The following is an 18,718-nucleotide window of genomic DNA, read 5'->3' on the forward strand; positions in this document are numbered from 1 at the left end:
TCCTTTGCAAGGCTTTGTTGTATAATGTCCTTCGGCCACCTATTCTGGTTTGTACACCTAACTACAAAGACAACAGAATTAGTCATAGCATTAGGAAAGCTTTTAAGTGGTGACACAAAGGAAGAAGCCTATAGTTAAAATATTCCAGAAATTTATTTGACGTTTGCTGGAATACATTCTATATAGAAAGTTTGGGATTGCTGTTTTGGGTGCCCTGGTAAATCTCATGGAGGCACTGAACTACAAAGAGTGCCAATTTTGAGACATATAAAATTGATAGAAATCACAAGCCTAATTTTAGGACTGTTTTTAGCTTAACTATTTGTCTCTAATCAAATTAAGCCATGTGCTTAAAACATACTTAGTGTGATGGAGCTACTGTATGAAAACAGCTGACATTTAGGAGGGCATTTGATGTTCTGGTCTGTTGGAACATTTAAATACTTGGAAAAAAGAAATATTCAGCTTTGAAGTTTTCAATACTGGAAAACTTTCAAGTCTAGAGTTTGCAGCTAGGAGGGGCTGCTTCGTGTTCCTTAAATTGGACTTTGCTTCCCACAAAGTTAATCTTCAGCTTTGGCTTCCATTTCTTCTGCATCATCATCTCCATCCACTTCTGCATTTTCTCTCTCCAGTCGTTCCAGCTGCCTTGCAAGTTCAGTCTCATCTGTATCTGTGACCACTTTGGGCTGTGGAAACAGGTATAATTTCAGAATGAAGTTGTTAACCAGGTTAATATTTTAACTTAAATTCTTAAATACTCTGTCATTCCTAATTCAACTGCTGATTTACCACTAATAAAAGTAGAATTTATGAGAACCACACAGTATATATTAAAATGGAACAATATTTTTGTCATCTTTAGAAGCTAAAAATATTAGAAATAGTAGTTATAATTTTTAAGACCACAAATGTCTGAAAAGCATCTCTGGGCTCAAAATATTTTTCTTCATGGAAGAACTTACTATATAAGTATTTATACATGTATTATTATTTTTTCTGGTGTGTTGGTTGTAGGGCTTGAATTCGGGGCCTGGGTACTGTCCCTGAACTCTTTTTGCTCCAGGCTATACAAGTATTTATACATGTATTATTATTTTTTCTGGTGTGTTGGTTGTGGGGCTTGAACTCGGGGCCTGGGTACTGTCCCTGAACTCTTTTTGCTCCAGGCTAGCACTCTACTACTTTGAGTTACAGCACCACTTCCAATTTTCTGGTAGTTAAATGGAGACAAGAGTCTCACAGATCTTCCTGCCCTGCTGGCTTCGAACCACAATCCTCAGATCTCAGTCTCCTGTGCAGCTATGATTACAGGTGTGAGCCACCAGCACCTGGCCCATATATTATTATTCTTGAGATGAGGGAACCATAACAACTTATGTTTTTTTCTTACTGGTAGTGGGGCTTGAACCCAGGGCCTCAACTCTTGGTTGGTTTTCCTTAGTTTTTTAGATGTAGAGCAGGAGCTCTCTTAAAAGGCAAGAGTTAACTAAAAGCATAAAATTCTGTTTTAAATGGAATATTAAAACTGAAACAAACAGGCACCAAAGAATTTCCTTGATTGGAACATTAATCTAAGGAAAAGTCTATCATACAATATTTTAAAAAAACATTGTTATTGTGTTCAAGTTTATACAATCATCTGGCACAAGCTATTGCCAGCATTCTTGTGTTTTACCACTTGAGCCATGCCATCAGTCCAGCACTTTCGTTGGTTAACTGGAGGAAGGAGTCTCATGGAGTTAATTTTTATCTCAACTGCCTTGAAGCAAGAGCCTCTAGGTCTCAGTCACCGGAGTAGCTAAGATTACAGCTGGGGCTGGGAAGGTGGCTCAGTGGTAGTGCTTGCCTTGCACGCAACGAGGCCCTGGGTTCAATTCCTCAGTACCACATAAGCACAAAAAGCCAGAGTGGCGCTGTGGCTTTAGTGATAGAGTGCTAGTCTTGAGTTGAAGAGCTGAGGGACAGTACCCAGGCCAAGAGTTCAGGTCCCACGATTGACCAAAACAAAACAAAAAACGGGTGCATGTCATTGGTGTCCAGCTAGTTTTTTTTTTTTTTTTTGAGACAGGGCGGCTCTCATTATATAGCCACGGCTGTCCTCACTCAAGTCTGTAATAGTTGTACCTCAGTTTCTCAAGTGCTGAGTCTACAGGTATGTACCACCATGTCTGAAAAATTTATTTCTAATTTTCTTGGGTGTGTAAAGGACAGATGGATAGGACCTTAATGCTATCAAAGTCTGTAGGCCGGAGTACCCATTCTGCAGTGGTATTCTAATGCTGCTAGATTTCTTCCTTTTAGTAGTCCTTGGAACCAATGATTATATTTAGTTGATTTCTAATATGATATGTAATGTGACAAGTATTTTAAGCACAAAGGCACTGAAGAGCTTACCTCCATTTGAACATTGAACACTCCCCGCTTCTCCTCAATCTTTTCTTTGATAACAGCCATAGCTTGATTGAGGACAGAAAGGCCTTCTGTTCTCTCCAGAGTTGTTGTAGTCATTACATACCTTGGAGGAGCTATTAGATTAATCTAAAGGAGACAGACAAAAATTCAATTATAACTATACCTACAGAACTAGTAGGATGTTATTAATCTGTTGCATTAACAAATCACCCCCCAAAACTCATTTTCCAATCCTATACAATATAGTCTACTGCTATACAGAACATGAAGAATTATAATATTTGGTGACTAACCTAGTCATCATGAGCATAAACTCATGGAAGAATTCCTACTAGGAGATTCTGTGTAATAGTCATTCAGTTTAATTTTTCTGCTAATGAAGGATGGAGATTTTTAACCTCATAAAGTTGTGTGTATTGGTGGGAGAATGTTACCCAGTTCAAGACACTGTAGCATTTTTGGGCACAACTGGCCCCACTCAGAAAAGGAATCCCCATCTACTGAAACCACCATATAGTTGCAAACATGCTCCAGAAGAACCAAGAGGACACTTAACACCTCAATTTTAATAGCAAAAACTACTTTTGTTATGAAATAATCTTGTAAACAGTGTTGGGGATCCATCACTGGGCCATCAATATACCAGGTAAACATTCTACCACTGAACCATACCTTCAACCCAACACAGTTAAAGAAAAAGGACAAGACAAGAAAGATTGGGAGCACAGCTCAGTAGCCCTGGATTCAATCCCTAGCACAAAAAGAAAAAAAAAGAAAAAAAAGAAAAAAAAAAAAAAAGAGGTTCTGATTTGTTTAGTTATTTCAATGGGGATAGACAAAACTGATGACTTACCTTAATGGGCATAGTTTCCGTAGAACAATTCAAGCCTGCTCTCAGGGCTTCTTTTACAGCATCGATGCCTTCATAACCATAGCAAGCCACTTCAATATCTAAAAGTATAAACATTAAAAAGATGACACAAGTGGCTGGGAAGGTGGCTCAGTGGTAGAGGGTTTGCCTTGCATGCGTGAGGCCCTGGGTTCAATTCCTTAGCACCATATAAGCAGAAAAAGCCGGAAGTGATGCAGTGGCTCAAGTGGTAGAGCACTAGCCCTGAGCTGAAGAGCTGAGGGACAGCGCCCAGGCCCAGAGTTCAGGCTCCATGACCAACCAAAAAAAAAAAAAAAGATGACACAAGTCAGGTGCTGGTGGCTCATGCCTATAATCCTAGCTACTCAGGAGGCTGAGATCCTAGGATCATAGTTCAAAGCCAGCCTGGGCAGTAAAGTCCCTGTAAGACTCTTATCTCCAAGTAACCACTCATAAACCGTAAGTGGTATGATGGCTCAAGTGGTAGAGTGCTAGGCTTGAGCACAGAGGCTCAGGGACAGTGCCTAGGCCCTGAGTTCAAGGCCTACAATTGGGGGGGAGGGGGGGGAGGAATCAAAGTTTTAAAGGAATCAGAGGTGGCAGATATACTAGTACTCAAATATTTATAAAAGTTTTTTTCACTCTACTGCTACTCATTTTCACAATTAGAAGTATTAGATTATGGCTGTGTTTGGTGGTGCACATCTATAAACATAGCACTTAGGAGACCAACCTGGGCAACAGAGACTGACTAAAAAAGAAAGAAAAAAAAAAGTATTGTCGACACAGCACTGTTTTGGGAAGTCTCATTCCTTGACCTTTTTTTTGGATGTATACAAATATTTTCAAAGTCATTTTAGAACTTACCTGCTCGAATTTTGACAGCCTGTGGGGTCAAACGCCTATTAATATTGTTAATGAGTACTTCACGTTCATCTTCATTCAAATCTAAGCTATCCAAAATGGACGGATCTCTGATTAAAACAAACAAACAAAAAGCTAAGGTTAAAGAAGTAATTGGGAAACTAAACACACATTCTAGAGAATGCAAAGAACAAGAAAGTACTAGGCTCTGGTTTCAGAATTAGAACCCAAATCTTAGCTTTGTACAAAATTTTAAATATGTTAGGCTCCAGTATCCAAATGTATAAAATGAAAAAAAGTGTATCTTACAGTACCTGTTTTAAGTAGTAAGATAATGCAAAAGAAAAAACGCTCAGCAGTATACAACAAATAAAAAACTCAATTGATTATCAAAAGGAAAAATTTAGCCATTTGAACAAAATAAGCAATTTAATATTTCCTAATACATCTAAAATTCTTCTATAATTAAGCATTTGTATATAACTAGCAGTCTCTTTAAAGTTACAAAAACACAGTAAAAAATGCATAAAAACAAAAGTACCTCCATGAGCATTAGGAGAAAAGAGGTACTTTTGACATTTAGTGGTATTAAAGGACTTCATTCAGAAAGCACCAGGGAGGATCTTGGTCAATAACTTGTAAACTGAACAAATGAAAAGTATGGGGAGAGGAAAGAATGACTAATGGAATGGCAGCACCATAACAAGCAAGGTAGAACTGAGTATCAATCAATACCTAGGTGCAAGATGAGCATCTGTCATCCTACCCATGTGAGAGGCTAACATTGGTAGGATTGAGATAATCCAGCTCAGACAGGAAAGTCTACCAGACTATCTCCATAAAAACAGCTGGGAATGGTTGTACACTCCTGTCATCCCAGCCATGGTGGGAAGTGAAAAATAGGCATGGATCTGGTAGGAAGCAATAAAATAACTAGTGTAAAAATAACCAGAGGCATGGCTCAGTAATAGAGCTCTTGTCTAGCAAATATGTAGTCAAGTTGAAACTCTGTGTATTTAGACACATAAAGAAATGTTTACATTATATGTATTTATACATAGTATGAATCCAATAATTCCATTCTTAGGTATACATCTTAGAAACTTCCAAAACAAATGGAGATATATAATGATATTAATCACAGCATTGGTTTGAAAATTGGATGGTACCAGGTTTGAACTCAAGTGCCTTACGTTTGCTAAGCAAGTGCTCTACCGCTTAAGTCATGCCTCTAACCCTTTCTGCTCTAGTTACAGGGAGAATAAAGCATATTCTCAAAATGAAATGCTTTCTAGAAATTAGTATAGATGAAATGGGTGCTTATCTATGAATTTTAAAAAATCCTACTTAGACAGCCTTCTAGGACAAAATGCAAGCTACAGAAAGTTACAACAATGGACTAAAATGTTAAGTGCACCAATTATTCCATACATGGGTCTATGGATTCACAGGTTGTAGGAAGTGCTTTAGACAAGAACTTTGGACTTTTTCAGATTTTGGAATATTTACATATACAGAACAAGGTACCATGGCGGGATCTAAGTCTAAATACAAAAACTATGTTTCATATACATCTTCTTCTCATACAGTAAAAGTAATTTATTTGTAAGTGCTTTTAGTTTACTAAAAACCTGTCACAGGAGGTCAGTGATAAAATTTTCCACTGTGGTTAAATATTGTTAGTCCTCAAAACCTTTCAGATTCATCTTGCATTGGGTTAGAGATGCTAAGCATGTATATAATAAAACCTTTAAAACATAAATGACAGTGATACACACTACTAACTTCTGATTTGTTGAATTAAAAACGTGGCAAAAGCATCCAGCTCATGCCTGTAATCCTACTCAGGAGGCTGAGATCTGAGGATTGCGGTTCAAAAGCCAGCCCAGGCAGGAAAGTCCGTAAGACTTATATTCAATTATAGAGAAAGCCAGAAGTGGTAATGTGGCTCAAGTGGTAGTTTGCTAGCCTTGAGCAAAAAGAGCTCAGGGACAGTGTCCAATGGAGTCCATAGTTCAAGCCCCAGGAAGGTTTAAAAAAAAAAAGTGGCAAAGAAACAGCATGAAATTTGGACAGCTATTACATGAATGATGACGTGTTAAGGGACAGCGAATAAAACATACTAAGACTTAGTGACAATGGAAGGGTCCTAGAGACAAGCTAACAGAAAAGGTAAACTGGGGCTAAGCATGAACATGAGTTAAGTTAGGAAGCATATTGACTGGATTAGGGGTGTAACTCAGGGACAGAATAACTGACTGGCAAGCTCCACCTCCAGCATTACAAAAAAAGACAAGGAATGAAAAAAGTACCAAGGGATATAGAAGGATAAAACAGTACTTAGTGGTTAATAACATCAACTCTAGAGCCAGAAAACCTAGGTTTGAACATTGGTTTTCTACCTGTGTGACCTAGAACAAATTACTTAATCTCTGCTTCAATTTCCTTTAACTGTAAAAAAAAAAAAAAAAAAAAAGATAATAACTTAGCCTACAAGTTGTTAGGATTATGTTAGTTATTGCTATTCCTACCTTTCATAACACATGCATGCACAAGGTCATACGAGGTCAAATGGAAGGGGTATTGTTATGAAGGGGCTCTTATAACTGAGGGGCTGTTTGCCCCTGAGGGTTAGAGGGGTCCAGTAGTTCTTGGCGGCCCAAGGGTTAGAAAGTAACCTCAGTCTAGTGGTGAGGCTGCTCATGAAGCAGAACATTCAGTAAAGAGTGGGATGGGAAGAGAAAAAGCAGAGATAAAAAGCACTGAGAATTGTAGCTAAAAGCAGAGGACACAAGTCTTGCTACATGAGAAAAGTCAAGAGGTTGAAAAGGAGCTTTTTAGTATAAATGGAGTAAACCAGAGAATGTAGTATTTATGGTGATGAAGCAAATCCAATAAAGGGAAAGGCTGTCCAAGAAAGGGAGTAACTGACAGATGGATGGAAGTAACGAGTAATGACTCGTGTAATGACTTTTATTTATTTTTGTAAAATTAAATATGCAGTGAGTACAACAGCTAAGACTATAGAAGATGGTAGAATGGTTCTGAGGAAGAGCACTAAGAAGTTCTGAAATAGACACTATAAAAATAGAAGAACTGACCAGAATCAGAGAGAATGTAGGGTAGTAGTGAAGGCCCAGTTGAGGTTGGAAGACTGAACAGGCACTGGCACCAACCTGTAGGACTCATTTTTTTTCCTAGTGGCAGCCAGTAGTCTATAAGTGCAGAGAAGGCAGGAACACTGATCCAAGGCTGGATGTAACAGAAGGAAAAACGGAAAAATTCATGATATTGGCAAGAAAGTTTTGAAATGATGGCTCATGATAGGTCTGTATTGGATAAGAAAGCCAAGAGAGGGTGAAAAGACAACAGGAAAGATAGGTTTAGAACCAGAACCTAATACACAAGAATTTAAGAAGAAATACAGTAGGACTAATACAAAGAAGCTAGGAGGATAGATTATGGAAAAAACAAAACAAGACCAAAAAACTCAAAACAAAAACAGTGTATGAATTACAAGTTTTAGAGGTAAGCAAATCCTGGAAACAAAAAGGACTGAAGGGAGGCCACATGAAAGACTAGCTAAAGTGGCATGGTTTGAAGGTCAAAGAAATCGAGGCAAAGGAAACAAGGTTAGTTTTGGGTAACACACAAACACTGGTCCTTAAGTCATCTAGGACAGTAGCAAAACTAGGAAATGAAAATGTATAAGGGAGTATGAGATAAAACTACGAGTTATACAACTACTAATTATAGTCTATATAATTATAGTATTATGTAATATATATTGTAGTCTATGTAAATTAATCTACATAGACAACACATAGGACAAGCCTACATTATGAGTCTTTCTTACTGAAATATTTCTGTTTGGTAAGCATTTAATACATGGATGTTGTGTGACTGAAAGACTATCAATCTCTGAGCTAGACCCAACTGCTGAGATATCAACATGGAAATGAAGAGATATTCTTACGAGACTGCATGCTTAAATGCATCATAGGCACCATATCCAGGCCTCTTGTATTTGTCATCAAAGACCCAGGCAGTCCTCTGAAACAGGCTTTCCAGCTGCTCATCCTTGGTGTATTCTAACACCTCAGCAACATGGCGAAGAATGCTATAAACCTAGAACAGAGCCAAGAGTTCAATTCCAAAACAAGAGATCCAGAGAAATGTCTGTTTCCTCCCAATAATTAACTCAAGCTTGTACAACAAATAGAAAAAAATATATAATTTAGGATCCTGAGATCAGGCTCAAATCTTGATAATTCAAACATTTTCTTTTGTCCCCCCATTTGTGAAAGGAAGATACTAGTATCTCTTCCTAATGTAGGAAACTTGTGCATAGGATTAAGTATATATAAGCACCCATATAAATGGTCAAGTACTAAAGACAGAACCAGGCAACCAACCACCACCACCAACATAAAGAGACCTTTGGATTCAAAAATTTTTTTTTTGCTTATGTGGTGCTGAGGAACCGAACCCAGGGCCCCATGCATGCAAGGCAAGCGCTCTACCACTGAACCACCTTCCCAGCCCCTGGATTCAACATTTTACAAACTCTTTTTTTTGAAAAAGTTGGAAGACAAAAACTATGTTATGATATCCCAGTAAAAATAAGCTGACACAGGTCTGTAATCCTAAATACTTAGGGGGGTGAGAGGAGGCTGAGGCAGGAGGATCAGCTGAGCCTATTGAAGTTCAAGGCCAGGCTGAGCAACAATATCGAGACCCTATTTCAAAAAATTAAAAAAGGCTGAATATGTAGTTCAGTGGTAGGTAGCATGCATGAGCTGTTGGGTTTGATCCCCAGCAGCACAATCAACCAATCAGATTAAAAAGCTAAAGAAGTCAGCTGAAATCAGCTAATTCAACATAAGATGGTTTTAAAACATTACCCCCTTTTTTTTTTTTGTAGGTTATGGAGCTTGAACTCCAGGCTTGGGCATTGTCCCTGTGCTCTTCAGTGCAAGGCCAGAGCTCTACCACTTGAGCCACAGCGCCACTTCAGCCTTTCCTGCCCGTGCTGGCTTTGAACTGTGATCCTCAGATCTCAGCCTTCTGAGTAGCTAGGATTATGGGTGTGAGCCACCAGCACCCGGCTTAAAACATTACCTTCTTATACTCATTTGAGAATATTAGATCATGAGTAATGCTTTAAGGTAGTGATACTGAGACAGAATATGTAGCTCTTTACATTTTGAGATTCAGTCTTCCAAACAGAGTTCCATTTAACACACAATTGGAAAGTGAACATATAAAAAAAATAGAGGTTTTGTAATCTTAAAAGTCAACTTACAGTTTTAGATTTTGTGAATTTGTCTTCACATTTGATTGCTTCTTCTGGAGAGACTCTTCTTTTCGACAAATCAATATATCCTATATAAGAAAATTTTTGGATAAAAGAAAAATCAATGTTCAGGTCTAGCCTATTACTGAGGTTAATTTCATAACCAAATAAAGTATTTGGCAAGCTTGTTTGTATTCATCACTAACATTACATAAACAAAGTATTTCCATAGGAAATATACAATGAAGCCAGTGGCTCATGCCTGTAATCCTAGCTACTAGGAGGCTAAGATGAATGAGGATAATGGTTCAAAGCCTAATGGTTCAAAGCCAGCCTTGGCAGGAAAGTCCATGTGTCTCTTATCTCTAATTTACTTCCAATAAGCTGGAAGTAGTCCTGTGGCTTAAAGTAGTAGAGTGCTAGCCTTCGAGTTTGAAAATGCTCAGGTATAGCTCCCAGGCCACTGAGTTCAAGCCTCACGACCACCTCTTTTTCTACTCAGTTGCTTTTACATTTTTGTTAATAATCAATTCATTGCAAGTGAGTACATATATAGAACTTTGATTCTCCAACCAAACTGGCATTTCACATACTCTACTTGTTCATGCTTTACTAGCCTTTTCATACACTGCTGGATTTAAATATCTTTTCTTCTTACTTTGAGGTGCTAAGATCAGAATCCAGGACTCTGAATATTAGGCAAGAATCGATTCTGAGCTACAAACACTGAGCTACCACCCTCTGTCCTTGCTTGTCAAACACTGTACTACTTGAGCCATAAACGCCCAATCCTTTTTTTTTTTTTTTCCAATTACCGTTTCACTTTTTGCCCTGGTCAGTCTGGACCAAATTCCTCCTATTTCCACTTCATCTATAGCTGGGATGACAGGCACATTCCACCATATCCAGCTTTTGAGGTTAGGTCTTGTGAACATGATGCCCAGACTGGCCCTCTATTTCCCTAATCTCTTCCTTCCTAGTAGCTGTCCATACTTAAACATTGAGTGATACTTGGCAGAGGCTCTAGATTTCTACATATTTCTCTGGAGATTATTACTTTTTTTTTCTTGGTGATACTGGGGTTTGAACTCAGGGCCTTAGGCTTGCTAGGTAATTGTTCTACCAAACCAACTTGAGGTTCTTATTGCTTTAGGATATTTTCAGCCTGGGGTTGGCTTTTAATCACAACCCTCCTCTTATCTATGCACAGGGCCAGACAAGAATATTTTTTAAAAAAATGAGACAGCAGTCTCAACTCAGTACTTTTGATTCCTAAGGTGGGAAAAAATAATTGCAATCCTAATTGGGTGCTGGTGACTCACGCCTGTAATCCCAGCTACCCAAGAGGCTGAGATCTGAGGATCACAGTTCAAAGCCAGCCAAGGCAGGAAAGTCAATCAGACTCTTCTCTCCAATAAACCACCAGAAAAACTGGAAATGGCACTATGGCTCAAGTGGTAGAGCGCTCGCCTTGAGCTGAAGAGTTCGGGGATAGAGCCCAGGTCCAGAGTTCAAAAAAAAAAAAAATGCAATCCTAAATTTTTCATCTTTTTGGACTTCTTGGAGGCCACACTGTGTTATCAGTTGTTCAGGGACTGACAGAGACTTTTGCAGAATTAAAAAAAATTTTTTATTCATGTTCAGGTTTTATAGCTGCTGTGTTTAAGGTCTGTCCAATTGGATCTAATCTCTTTTTTATTCAGAAAACATCCTTTCTACAGCTCTTTTGTATTTTCATTTATCTTATTTTACCTTGGAACAGTCCATAACAGAACATTCAGAGTTCATTCTGTATTAAAAAACAGACACAGGCTGACCCATTGCAACCATGATACTCACAAGACACTATGTAGGAAATCTTGGGGGGGAGGTAAGGGAGGTGGGGAAGGGAAGGGATAGTAGAAGAACAGAGGGGATAACTATTCATTACCTTATTGATGTAACTGTAATGCCTCTGTACAGCATCTTTACAATGAAAAAGAGCCCCTGTCGCGTGCACACATGTGTGTACGTGTGTGTGTGTGTGTGTGTGCTCATGTGTGCATGAATTGCCAAGTGCTAGTGGCTCAGGCCTGTTAATCTTAGTTATTCAGGAGACTGAGATCTGAGGATCTCAATTCAAAGCCAGCCTGGGCAGTAAAGTCGCAGTGAGACTCTTATCTCCAATTAGCCACTCAAAAACCAGAAGTGGTGCTCTGGCTCAACTGGTAGAGCACTAGCTTTGAACACAGAGGGGCTCAGAAGGGACAGGATCTGGGCCCTGAGTTTAAAGTTCAACTCTTACAACCGACCAAAGAAAGCACTCCCCAAAACCCATGTATTTAGCTAGTTTCAATTTTAACAGTTTCTTAAGTTTTACATGCATCTTTTATATTTATCAAAGTATTAACTTTCCATCTAATTTTGACTGTAGCTGAAGATAAATCTGACTGTATAGGTTTTATGTAAGAGAATAATAAAAACCAGGTAAGACACTATTTAAGGTCACTTAAATAGTAAGTGATGTAAGACGTAAGACTCATGTAAGTTAAAACAAGTGTCAAGGTAAGACGTAAGACTCATGTAAGATAAAACAAGTGTCAAGTCTTCCAAGTAATTAAATCATTTTGGGTGGGTGACTAGTCAAATTAAAACATGTTAATTTTATATGAAATACAAAGTTATAATAAAAAATTATGAAGTGTCAGTATTTATAAAATATAACGTAGAAGAAACTATCAGTACACTGGATGGCTGAGGAGATCCAGAAAGACAAGTCCAATAAAGGTCACTGATAATATAGTTGTTCAAGCGTGACAATAATTAGTTACTGAAACTTAATACCTTATAAATTACAGTGAGACTGCCTAAACTAAAACCTACTTGTACATTTTGTACAACAGTACTGTAAATTGTATTTATAAAAAAACATCGTGGGCTGGGAAGGTGGCTCAGTGGTAGAGTGCTTACCTTGCACGCATGAGGCCCTGGGCTCAATTCCTCAGCACCACATAAACAGAAAAAGCTGGAAGAGGTGCAGTGGCTCACGTGGTAGAGCACTAGCCTTGAGCTGAAGAGTTGAGGAGCAGCCGCCAGGCCCAGAGTTCAGGCCCCAGGACCAAAAAAAAAGGGGAGGGGAAACCCTGTTCATAGTAATGATATATATATGAGATCTAAGACAAAGGCACTTACTAAATAAAAAGTGAATATTAATGCAACAGCACTATAATCTAACTTTTATTATTTATTTATTTATTTTTGTTGGTCTTGGGTTACACTCAAGGCCTGGGTACTGTCCTTGAGCTCTTTTGCTCAAGGCTAGTGTTCTACCACTTTGAGCCACAGCTCTACTTCCAATCAGTTAATTCAGTTTAATTCAAGAAAAGTCATCTAATATATCTGCCAATGTGGATGAATAAACTAGTACTCTGATTTACTATCTGTACTTTCTGTCTGTGATTACTGAGTCATTTACTAACATCCTTAGAAACTCTAGAGACCAAAAAAAAAAAAAAAAAAAATTAAGTTATCTGATCCCCCAAAAGTAGTCCATATAGGACACAGGTGGCTCATAACTGTAATTCTAGCTATTCAGGATTTGAAGCTACATTGGGCAGCAAAATATATGGGCTATGGTTCAAATGGTAGAGCAGTAGCCTTGAGCAAAAAAGTTCAGGAACAGCACCCAGGCTTTGAGTTCAAGCCCCAGGATGGGCAGGCAGGCAGGCAGCACCCACACACAAAGTAACCCTGCGATATACTCATTTTATAAAAATTCGTCTATGTGTAATTTAAAAAGTTTTAGTAGATGGCTAACAAGCATCCTTTTCTTAACAAAAAGTACAGAAGTTTAATTGCGCTCTACCGTTTGAGCCACAGCGCCACTTCTGGTTTTCTAGTGCTTTATTGGAGATAAGAGTCTCACGGACTTTCCTAAAAACAAATGCTTTTAAATCAGTACTTTTTTGGGGGTGGGTGGGTGGAGGTGGGTCATGGGGCTTGAACTCTGGGTCTGGGTACTGTCCTTGAGCTTTTTGCTCAAGGCTAGGGCTCTACCACTTTGAGCCACAGTACCATTTCTGGTTTTCTGGTGTCTAATTGAAGATAAGAGTCTCATGGGGGCTTTTCTGCCTGGGCTAGCATAGAAAGCTGATCCTCAGATCTCAGCCTACTGAGTAGCTAGGATTATAGGTGTGAGCTATATATCAGCCTATAATGTATTTTTATAGTTACATTAAAAATTTACACATTTTAAGGTATTTTTCCTCACTTACCTTTTTCTTTGTCCACTCTAATAACAACTACACATTCATTCCTACCAATTCGGATGAGCTTATTTATAGAACGGATACGTCTTCTGGATAATTCACTAAGAAGAATCATGCCTTCAATGTTGTTGTATTCCAGCAAGCTGACGTAAGCCCCCATTTCAGCAATGGACCTGACATTCACCATCACTACATCTTCCACCTCAGGAAATTTGTGTTGATAAAATCTACAACTTAGACCAGGCATTCTGGAAATTAAACAAAAGAATCAAGTGTCCAGTTAAGGTAAAAAAAAAATGCCTATTTTACATAACTTGCCCCTGGAAGGAAAAAAGAGTTACTGGTCTCTTTTTCATCTCTTTAAACGTCTTAAATAGTTCCAGAAAGTGGCTAGATACTAAGAAACCAAACTTTTTTATTTTATTCCAAATTTTTATAAGGCTTAGATGATTCTCTGCCATCAGTTCCAGAAGAGCCATAAAAAATAATAACCATCTATGAAGAACTGTGAGGCCTAAGGATGAAAGGAATACCTCAAGAGCAAAAGACTATTTGAATACTACCACTTTATGCAGGGCGTGGTGATGCATACCTATAATCTCAGGCTGAGGTAGGAAGCCAGTTCAAGGCCAGTCTGGGGCAAATAACAAGATGCTGTTTCAAAACAAAGTTGAAACCCACAAACCATTTTAAGTAATAACAAATAACAGGGGTAGGGTATATCACTACTATTCTAATATTATAATAATATTACATATTGGGAAAATTAAGTCTTTTTTTGTCGAATCAGCTCAGATTGTATATGCTATTACTTTAATGGGAAAAAAATCTTTGCAATATACCACACAATACTTTGTGTATGTATAGTTGTGTGTGCGCGCACATGTACGTGTGTGTGTGTGTGTGTGTGTGTGTGTGTGTGTGTGTGTGTGTGTGTTGTGCTAGGGCTTGGGCCCAGGAACTAGGGTATTTGAGGCAAGTATTCTACCAATGAGCTACGTTCAGCCTATTATCACTTCATATAATCCAAATTACTGTATCATGTATCAAGGTAACAAAAAAATATTAATCATATAGCTTAACTTGCCTTTTTAAAATAAAGTAGTTCAATCCTGTTACCATGAGTTCTAGCATTCATTCATTCATTCATTCATTCACTCACTAGGGCTAGGGACTAAACCCAGGGCCTCATACATGCTAAGGAAGCATTCCACCATCTTATACTCCTAATTCCTCCATTTTTATTTTGTTGGCTAGGTATATCTAAACTTGAGAACAGCTGCACAATTTCCCATTTCTATAGCCTTCAAGTTTCTTTTAATCTTTAAGTGTTAAAGATTAAATTGTTACTTATCATCTATACATACCCCCTTTTGACCCACAGATGGAAATCATACCATCAATTGACTAATATTTTAAAATAGAAGCTCTCATAGGATGTCAGTGGCTCATGCCTGTAATCGTAGCTACACTGATGGCTGAGATCTGAGGAACACAGTTTGAAGCCTGTCAGCAGAAAAGTTTGTAAGAATCATCTCCAATTAATCACCAAAAAGCTGAAAGTGGAGCTGTAGATAAAGTGGTAGAGCACTAGCCTTGAGCAAAAAAACCTCAGAGACAGAGCCTAGACCCCAAGTTCAAGACCCAGGACTGGCACGTACACAAAATGGAAGCTTTAAAACAAATGGTGCCAAATGATTTTCATTTTTCTCCATTAACTGATTTACTACTGTTGGAGCACAGAAGACAGGCAATAATGGGAATCAAAGATCTAAAAAAAGTCAAAAGTTCATTTGATAACCTTATTTTTGTTAATGGGACAGAAGGTAGTAATCAATACTTGGTCTTAAACAATTACCTCTAATACATGGAATACTGGAGTTCTCCTGTAGTACAGTTTGATAATTATTACCTGGCAATAACTTATACCCCCTACCCATTGGATAGATACACATTTTCCTTTCTTAGTAAACATAGCTGGGCGCTGGTGACTCACGCCTGTAATCCTAGCTACATAGGAGACTGAGATCTGAGGATCACACTTCAAAGCCAGCCCGGGCAGGAAAGTCCATGAGACTCATTCCCAATTAACACCAGAAAACTGGAAGTGGTGCTGTGGCTTCAGTGGTAGAGCTGAAGAGCTCAGGGATAGCACCCAGGCCCAGAGTTCAAGCCCCACAACTGACAATAAATAAATATAAAATAAAAAAGTAAACAATGGTCCCATAGGGGGTTTCCATACATATATACACTGTACCCTGGTCAACCTATCACTTTCTCCATCCCAGGCTCCTTTCATAAAGCAATTTCATCTGGTTTTGTTGTTCTGTTTTCATACATACAAATAAACTACTTCAATCATATTCATTCTCATTTACTCTCTTTGTTAAACCCTCCCCATCCTACTGATGCCCACTCTCATCCAAGCCTGTTTCACTTTCCTGTCATTCACTTTTTTGGAATCTTAATTGCACCAAGGGGTTTTATTTTTGTATTTCAGACATACATACATTTTTCTATTATTTGGTCCTATACGATCTGGACACTGTGTATCTCTTTGGGGTAACTCTCTCTACTTAGTTTTCCTCCTTTTATGGATACACTGAAGCACAGGTTGGGCAGCTTGCATTTTCATATACTGATACGTGGTTTGGAACCAAAGTCTATGCTCTTAAAGCAAGGATAAATTTTCTCCTCAGTATCATTGATTAATGCTACCATTCGGAACTTCTGACACAAATAAAATACAACATTAATTTATGTATTCAGTGTTGACAGCATAAATCACGAATTAGTACAAACTATTAGTACTCATCTATTCTGTTTAACTAAAAAGCAATTTATGTAGAATAGATTATTATCTTGTAGCTCAACAAAAAAGAGATCTAGTAAACAAAGGGACGTAGACACTCAATGGCCAGAATTACCCAGGAAGAAAACAGCTGAGCTGGTTATATAATTTTTAAACAGGGCCTTTTAGGGGTGATGTGGTGGTAGTGAAAGAACTATTTAAAGTATCTGTATATAGACTGACTAGTCATACTTGATAACTAAGAACAAAAAACTCTTTCTAAATAGGCTTTAAAAATAAATGTCATGAACATGTATAGAACAGTTTAATTTGATGATTAAAGGATACAAGGAATAGGGTAAAAGAATCCTGAAGGGAGATATAAATATTACCCTCTCTTTTCCTAACATTGTAAGTTTACTTAGAAGTGCCAATAAAGAAAAAGAGTTAGAGAAGTCTCTTCAAAGAGGAAAGTTCCAGGTTGGGGCCCACCATTTCCTGAATACTATTTCTTTAGAAAGCACAAGCCTCTGATATACATAGATTAAGGGAAACATATAGGTTAAGCTAAGGAGTACCGCTAATGGTTATGTTATTCACAGTAAGGTAGAAAGAAAGTACCTACAAAAGAATCCATACCACAAGAAACTCACTTATTGGTTGGTGGATTTTTGATGTGTTCTTTTCTTATGAACTGCTTGTAACTTGAAAAAAACACACAACTAAAAAAAGCCCCCAACACTCAAACATAGTTTCCTCAGTCAGGAAAGCAGAAATCTTACTAGGAATTTACTCAGTCCTTTGTGTCATTTTCACTGTCCAGTCAGGCAAGAAGTCATGTAAACTTTGTGAATAGCTCTGTATTTTCAGTCCTTACTCTACTATCTGGCTGTAGCTATGCGGGAAAGGTATTTTCTCTGAACTCTATTTTCTTGTCTGTGCCATGTACCTTTATAGGATTACTGAGGATGTCAAATGAAATATATGTAAAAATAGGTTGAAAACTGTGCTGTTATAAACTTGTGCTAGCATTGAGAAAAAAAGTTCAGGGACAGCACCCGCCATAGTTGAAAGAAACCTGGGATTTCTACATCCTTTTACCAAAGATCAATGTTTCTTCTTCAATCAAAATTAAAGCAGCCTAAGCTTTGGGGAAAATTAGAGAGACCTCAGGATGTATACGGGCATCAATTTAACTCGCGTCCCAGATTCCCTAACCTTAGGATTTTAGTTACGTTAGTTACAACAGTTCCCGTCTCTTTGTACTAAACCCACCCCTCGAGCACTAGGGTTTAGCTTCAAAGGTTTGCGACTCATTCTACAAAAATGCCCGAGTAGAGCGGTAACATAAACCTGGATTTTAATTATTTAGCGTATAAACTACACTTAGGTCCAGGCTCTTTTCAATATGGTGGCCCATCCGATTAGTTGTTTAGACAACAGTTCGGTTTGGTTTCTACTGAGAACTACAGGAACTTTTCGGCAGAATTTCTGAGGTGAAAGAAAGACAGAAACCTCTCAGGCCTGGAACACGAACACGAACACACACACACGGCAAACGATGAGATTCTGCGGACACACACACACACACACACACACACACACACACACGCACGGCAAACGGTGAGATTCTGGGGGAGAGAAAAGGGCGTGCGGACACACACAGACACACACACACACACAGACACACACACACACACACAGACACACACACAGACACACGGCAAACGATGAGATTCTGGGGGAGAGAAAAGGGCGTGCGGGCGTCCTCACTCAGGCGACACCTTCTAAGCCCACTGGGGCTGTATGGGCCGCTCGTCCTACACCGAGCGACCCCAAGGCCCGGGACAGCCCGGCGGGCGGTGGGTGGCGGCTGTGTCCATCCACTTCCCGCGCCGGAACGGGAAGGGAGGGCGAGCGAGCCCAGGGCCTAGTCTCCAACACTCCTGTCAGAGACACAAACGGAAGGGACTCCTAAGGAAAACCGAGCCGCCGGACTAGTTACCTGAGATAGCTGAGAGAGTCCCGCACGAGGGTCCACGCCGCACTCTTCAATCGGAGCAATCCGACCGGAGACACCCACACCAGCCGCCGAGCTCCTTCAGCGTGCACCTCACGCGACCCTACCGCGCATGCGGAACCGCCTCGCACTGCGCAGGCGCCCACGGGAAAGGCCCCTCCTCACCACATGGATCATAGAGTGTGAGTCCTCCAAGAACAAAAAGAGTGTCAGC

General features: G+C 39.0%; 1 protein-coding gene across 1 annotated transcript; it reads right to left on the reverse strand.

The window, feature by feature from the left end:
* Positions 1 to 134: 134 nt before the first annotated feature.
* Positions 135 to 18,620, reverse strand: LOC138809398 (eukaryotic translation initiation factor 2 subunit 1). Its single transcript, XM_069995920.1, has 8 exons — positions 18,490 to 18,620; positions 13,700 to 13,941; positions 9,456 to 9,535; positions 8,127 to 8,278; positions 4,154 to 4,260; positions 3,269 to 3,366; positions 2,398 to 2,541; positions 135 to 689 (listed from the first exon to the last, which is right to left on the reverse strand). The coding sequence occupies exons 2-8, from the start codon at positions 13,938 to 13,940 to the stop codon at positions 564 to 566; spliced, it is 948 nt and encodes a 315-aa protein (XP_069852021.1). The 5' UTR covers position 13,941; positions 18,490 to 18,620; the 3' UTR covers positions 135 to 563.
* Between the last annotated feature and the right edge of the window lie 98 nt (positions 18,621 to 18,718).

Source organism: Dipodomys merriami, unplaced genomic scaffold, assembly GCF_024711535.1.
Source record: "Dipodomys merriami isolate MVZ:Mamm:240054 unplaced genomic scaffold, mDipMer1.0.p SCAF_497, whole genome shotgun sequence".
NCBI classification, from domain to species: Eukaryota; Metazoa; Chordata; class Mammalia; order Rodentia; family Heteromyidae; genus Dipodomys; species Dipodomys merriami.